The following is a 6,999-nucleotide window of genomic DNA, read 5'->3' on the forward strand; positions in this document are numbered from 1 at the left end:
CCGATCTTCCTTGATCCGATGTCTTTTGTTCTACCCGATCCGAGTATCTTATCTTCTGTTCCTGGGCCCACCATGACTTGACTCTTCTGCTCATCGCCCGTGCCTTGTCAATGTAGTTATTGGTTTGACTCCCGATGTACGTCACCCATCAGATCCGATTCCATGCTTTACATGTGCGTGCCTTATGTTTGTTTGGTAGATTTCTCTTTTAGCGCGCCTAGTGTATAGAAGGTGATTCGGTGCTTCATCTTGTGTCGTCTTTGGTGTGTCATCGCTCCAGATCATGCCACCTATCTTTGTTAACTATTTGCTATTACATCGTGCTAGCCTGATTCGATGCTTCATCTACTGTCGTCTTTTGCGTGTCGTCGCTCCAGATCATGCCACCTATCTTTGTTAACTATTTGCTACTACACCGAGCTAGCCTATCAGCGAGCCTCATGAGGAACCAGTCAAGGAAGCCGAAGCGGATAGTTAAAGGAGCCGAAGCGGATAGGGGGCTAATTATGTCGAAAGGGGGACAAGCTAACTCTACCTTCCATGTGAAATTTTACAATATTGCGCCATGTAGGACTCGAACCTGGAACCTTCTAAAACGTGCATGAAATCTTTATAGAAGAGGATAATCAGCTGAGCTAGGTGACGTTGTTTAAGAAAAGAAAAAAAATACCTACCAGAACACGAGAACTAGTTCAGGGGAATAGTGATTGCCTGACGGCGACTTGGAGAGCAAGTACCGTAGTTGTTGGCTACACTTGTTTTTCTCAAATCTTCTTTCTGTTGGCTGCGCTTGGTTTTTCTTTTGTTCTTTCTTTGTTTCTTATGGGAGGGATTCCCACAGACAATAACGAACTGTATGTCAAATACCAGGTCAAAGTTTGCCCAAAATCAATGGGAAGATCGAGGTTAAAATAAAAAAACAAAAGGAAACGTTGACAATTCGCATTTAACCATAACTCTATTAAGTGTTTAAGACACTATGGGTCGTTGATTTTAGATCAGATGTTGTATCTAGCAATTTATCTAGTCATACGATAAGAAACCATAAAACTTGTTACAAGAGAAACTCGATTTGATCCGAGAAGATTAGTAATGCACATGATCTGATGCTATCCAGGCACTACTAATTCCAGGTAATAAATTCACCAGTTTCCAAGACCATTAGGTGTTAATCTCCATTTACACACTATTTTAAACTCAAACACTTGTCAATATCAACGGTCTGTATTTCAGTTTCTCACTTTTGTATATAACAAACGAGACTATCATATAAAGTGGTCGAGTTTTTGATCTCTAAATAAAAACGAAAAGCCTCGAACCTTCCAAATCTAAAAAAGCGATCCGAAGTCTTAATTTTCTCTATATTTCAATCTGATTTGAAGAGATTCACACACACGCATAACTTTATTCGCCGGGTTAATTGGATTCGCCAGTTTAAGGTAAATTTCTCCCACTTTAGATCTTGTCGTAATTTTATGTTGATTAGGGATTAATATGATGAATGCTTGTCTTGGATCTGTATTTCTAGTTTTTGATTTTAAGTTTGCGTTAATTAAGGTTGCTATGCTGATTTAAGCTTCGATTTTTTGTTTTAGTTGTTGAATTCTTAATGTTTTCGTTTCTTGAATTGTGCTGTTTTTGAATTTCTACATTATTGGATTTAAAATTAGGGGTGTTCAAACGGTGGAAATTGTGTTTAGGATTGTAGGGTTTGAGTTTGATCCTTTCTATCATATGCTATTGTTCACAAAGTGGTTTCTTTGCCTCTATGAATTGGTGATTTTTTTATCTCCTTATTTCGTGTAAATTTGTGTTTCTGAGAATCTAGGGTTGCTGGTTGTTGAACTGGACAAATGGAGGGTTTTGGAATGTGTTATAGATATGGTTTCAAATCAGATATTTAGGGTTTAGGTTTCTTAAGTTTTTAATGATAATCGTATTACTACATGAAGTTTCAAATTTATTCTTCTTTTTTCTCTTTGGTTTTGATCCTAGTTTTGTTGAACTGGACAAATGGAGGGTTTTGGAATGTGTTATAGATATGGTTCCAAATCAGATATTTAGGATTCCAATTCATAGAAGATTAGTGTAGGGAATAGGTTTCTTAAGTTTTTAATGATAATCGTATTACTATATGAAGTTCCAAATTTATTCTTCTTTTTTCTCTTTGCTTTTGATCCTAGTTTTGTGTAGATGATGATTAGACTTTCTGAATTTCTAGGTTTTGAATATGGCCAGTGGGTTTGGGGACTCAACCAGCATACCGCCCCAAAGCCCTTTTTGCTCAGGAAATGGTAGCAATGATGCTGGTAGCTTTGAATGTAACATCTGTTTTGAACTAGCTCAAGACCCGATTGTGACTCTTTGTGGCCACCTCTTCTGTTGGCCATGTCTTTACAAATGGCTTCATATTCACTCTCATTCGCAAGAGTGTCCTGTTTGTAAGGCTCTTATACAAGAGGAGAAACTCGTTCCTCTATATGGTAGGGGGAAAACACCGACAGACCCAAGATCCAAGTCTATTCCTGGCGTTAATATTCCTAATCGTCCATCGGGTCAGAGACCCGAGACAGCCCCACCTCCAGATCCAAACCATTTTCATCAGCATGGGTTTGGTGGCTTCGCTGGTGGCTTTGCGCCAATGGCAACAGCTAGGTTTGGGAATTTTACGCTTTCTGCAGCTTTTGGTGGTTTAATTCCTTCATTATTTAATCTTCAAGTGCATGGATTTCCTGATACTACTATGTACGGGTCAACTGCTGGTTTTCCATATGGATATACTAATTCGTTTCATGGGGGGCATGCACATGGTTTTCCGCAGCCTACTACTCAAGGACAACAAGCAGATTCGTATCTGAAAATGCTTCTTTTGATGGTTGGTGTCTTTGTGATACTTGCTCTGGTTTATTCCTAAATGTAGAAGCTGAATTTATCTATGATGGTAATTCTCATCTGTTTTAAGTCATTAGGTCTATTTATTGTTCTTCTTAATGAGCGAGGAAATTGTTTATATAATACTTCACAATGTTTAATTTTCCCAGCAGTTCATGTAAACTGAAGTGTCACTCCCTATTTCTGAAAATGGTTGGCAACACCTTTTCCTCTGTTGTATATATTAGTTCCAGTGTTGGACATCTGAATGAACTAGTCATAAAATACGCTTAAATTGTCTCTGCCGGAATGCAACTTGTACCCAAATGGATTCACGTGTTGATACATTTTAATTTGTCAAGTATGAACCTTACTTCCATATTGTGTAGATATCAATTATCACAGTTGATGTTATTCCTCGATTTTGCTTTAATTCCTTTTCTGTCTTCGCTGGTTGCTTTACTATTTTTTCTGGTTCCTTTATTATTTTTTGTTTTATGGTGATATGTCCATCTTTTTTTTTTTGTTTGTAGTTTGGATTTGGCTATTCTATGAATTGTTTTACTAGGGTGTGTGAGGTTTGTTTATTATTCTGTACTCTTGAAATTTTATCCTAGTCATGCATGTTCAGTAAACATTGTAGGCTGTGGCTTTTCACCAACTTGTCCGGTATCAGTGTTGACATCTTTTACGCTCTTCTTAGCATAGGCGAAAGGGATTTGCAGTGATCCATTCCTAAACTCAAGACCTCGTGCAAGTCACCCGAGAGTAATCATTTGATTATGTAATCCAGTACTGATAAAGATAAGCTTCTTTTTGGGTATGCTATGCGAATATTGAACTGTAATTTCGACCACTAGCTTTATGCACCACTGACTATTGTGCAGTTCTATTATTTCTGTATTATTGCAGTAGATGTTTCTAACCCGGATGTGGGATATTATATCTGCTGGGTTCAGATATTTATTTCATGTGCTTGTTGCTCACCTGCTCTGATGAAAATTGTACAAGGAAGCTGTGGGGCTGTATAGTAACATCCAATCCATACCACTGGGTCCATTCCCATCAAATCTTCATTATCAGTCTATCTTTCCAGAGTTGCTGTCTGGTAAGGTGCTTTAGCTCTCTGGATTCAGAGATAGTTGCCTTGTGCTGGCCTCCTCTGTGGATCGATGATGATGATATGCAGGAGCAACCAAGTCAGAGCATCAAATCATAAGGAAGACAAACTTAACCATGTGAAGAAGTTGAAAGATAGGTTTGGCGAACATTATATGAAAAATATTCCAAGTGCTTTCGCTTTCCAGAGTATACTTTTTGTGGGTTATTTGTTTTTGTTTTGACAGTACCCGCCACCCATGGATAGGTCCCAGCCCAGCCCGCTATTCTCAAAATCGTCTTCACCTTTTCGCTATCTGGCTAGCCTCTCTTTCCGTATAGCGGAGAGAACGGTAGGAAACCATCCTGTCAGAACGGAAGTTCCCCGTGGAGGTTGGTTGGTTGGGTTTCCCGTGCTTTAAACATTCTCATGCACCGATTGAACTTTTATCAATAACTCTCAGCACTTCCTTTATATGAATGAGTTTGTACTCTGTACGAGTGTATTCCATCCAAAACAAGTGTGGCTGCTCTCAAGGTGGAAGTCGTTTTCCTTTGTTTCAATCAGCTTGCAAGTCGCAGCACATGATTTCTATCATCAAGTATATGCTTGATGTTTCGTATAAAAAAAAAGTATATGCTTGATGTCGGGATAACCAATCCTTTTTGACTTTTGGAAAATACATACTAATAAATCAAGTATTAAGCACCCACTTAATAAATCTTAGTACTTGCTAATATTTGTGGTGTTTGTTTTAGAGTACGTATCAAACAAAAAGTTAAAATGATTCCGAGGATTCGTATTCTCGGTTCAAGAAGCTTGAGTTTTGTCTGACTATTATTTACTGGAATCTGTAAAGCCCCCACAACCACCTGGTAAGTTCGTAAAAATATTGGGTAGTTTGAAAGAGATCGTCGACATCATAATTCCTATCGGCTGCAGCAAAAGGAAAGAGGTGGTCCATGAAATTGAGGGGCGAGTGGTGGTCGACCAATAGTGATCTTTTCATAGTGTTGGCAAGTTAACAGAACTTGTGACGTGATAGTGAGCCAGTCATAATATTTGCAATTTTATAAAGGGGACCGTACTTCGATATGAATCTACGTTTAAGGGACGGTTTGTTTGATACAAAGTAGAAGGAAATCAGAAATGTACTTAAAATGTTTGCGTCTTATTTCTCCATGGCATTTCTTAGGGTCAGGTTGATTTGATGATTTTATTTCATGTCTTACGTTATAGCGATTTCTCATCTCAAGATGTGAACCACTCTTTTACAAGAGAATGACAGTATCCATATTATCTTTGTAGGAAGCCAATCTTTGTTATGTCGTTGGCTAAACGTCCTTTAGTAAGTGCAAGAATGTGTGCCTGGGGGACTGATATCTTTATCGGTCTAGCAAAGGGACGGAACCAAGATCACGTGATGGGCAGGGCTGTTGATTATCGGCCTTCGACCGAAACTTATTTTTTTAGGGTTTCAGACTGCTAGAAGTGATCGGCTTATAGAGACTTTGGAGAGTATATATAGGTTAAGAGATTTGCGGAGAGAAATAAGCAGAAACTATGGAAGATTACCAGTAAAAACACATAAATCATGGAAATATCTAACTATTTGTAGCTAGATATCAGGCTGTTAGTGGGCTAAAGCTGATACATAATGAAATTACCTATAGATAATTCACTTTTCTTACAAAATTCACCCGGGCTATAGCCTCGTTCAGCCCGTTGTAAGGTCCGTCCTCTAGCTCTCTAATCTTTCAACGCCAAAGGCTTCAAAGTTCAGACCAATGTAGTCGATATCGGCCGTATCGGCCGATATATCGGGGATATTTCGGATATCGGCCCAAAACGATACGATAAGAAGGATATCGGGGATACGATATTCGTCCGATAATATCGGCCGTATCGGTCGAATATCGGCCGTTTCGGTCAAATATCGGCCTTATCGGTCGATACGAAATTTTCCTACATTTCCTGATATGAGACGGTATTGGTCGTTTTCTATAAAGTTTAAGGGTAATTTTGGCGAAGAAAGTCTTCCGGATGGTAGTAGAGGTGCATGTAGCTCTCGAAGCAAGTCTACTAAAATTACTCTTTTGTTTTTTTGATAAAATTGATGTTATCTATTATATCTTATCCGAAAATGTGTGGAGAAATGTTTAATATAAAATTATAGTCTCTAAATCTAGAACCGATATTTCAACGATAATATCCCCGATATAAAATCGTACCAGTGTATCGGTCCCGGCCGAGATGAACCGATATCCGATATTAACTACATTGGTTCTGACCCGATTCACCCAAATTCCTAGTTCGTGCGGAATATACAAGCATACAGAATTTCTCAAGCTCCACTGATCTACGTTGAAACAGCACAATAGGTTAGGTAGGACAAATGATATCTTCCGTTATAAAATATAGTTTGGACAACTTAGGTAAATTAGAGAGTGGTCCAGATTTCTCCTAGGAAAAGCTAAATCTACGGCCGTAAATTATCGGTTTAATTAAATATCAATAATAAATGTTTATTTAATTAATCAGATAAATATGCTTTCATTAATACAGTACATAATCAATTTATCTTATATTAAATCAATAGACATTAATGGTGGTTATGATGGTGGGTGGGGGTGGTGGATCAACGATGGGGATAATGGTGGTGGGTGTTGGTGAGAACTGTGGAGTGATGACGTTAATGATGGTGGTGGTGGTGGAAGAAGTAGTGGTAGCGGGATGAGAAAGATGTCCTAAGATAGATGAATTACTTAGTTGCCTTGGTTTATTTTTTTTATTTGATATTACTTTTTTAAAAAATTTAAAATAATACTTTCATTAATATAATACATAATAAATTTATATTATATTAAATCAGTGGACATTAATATTAGTTGTGATGATGGGCGAGGGTGGTGGATCACCAGTGAGATAATGGCGGTGGGTGTCGGATGTGAGAAAAGTGGAGTGATGACGTTAATGGTGGTGGTGCTGGAAGAAGTAGTGGTAAAGCTAAATCTACGGCTGTAAAATGA

The 6,999-nt window shown here is 38.2% G+C and overlaps 1 protein-coding gene across 1 annotated transcript; it reads left to right on the forward strand.

Moving 5' to 3' along the window:
- Positions 1-1,260: 1,260 nt before the first annotated feature.
- LOC113330619 (E3 ubiquitin-protein ligase RNF185-like) lies at positions 1,261-3,248 on the forward strand. Its single transcript, XM_026577432.1, has 2 exons — positions 1,261-1,439; positions 2,222-3,248. Exon 2 carries the CDS (start codon positions 2,231-2,233, stop codon positions 2,912-2,914), a length of 684 nt encoding a protein of 227 aa, XP_026433217.1. The 5' UTR covers positions 1,261-1,439; positions 2,222-2,230; the 3' UTR covers positions 2,915-3,248.
- Positions 3,249-6,999: the final 3,751 nt, after the last annotated feature.

This window comes from Papaver somniferum, unplaced genomic scaffold (assembly GCF_003573695.1).
Source record: "Papaver somniferum cultivar HN1 unplaced genomic scaffold, ASM357369v1 unplaced-scaffold_118, whole genome shotgun sequence".
Taxonomy (NCBI): Eukaryota; Viridiplantae; Streptophyta; class Magnoliopsida; order Ranunculales; family Papaveraceae; genus Papaver; species Papaver somniferum.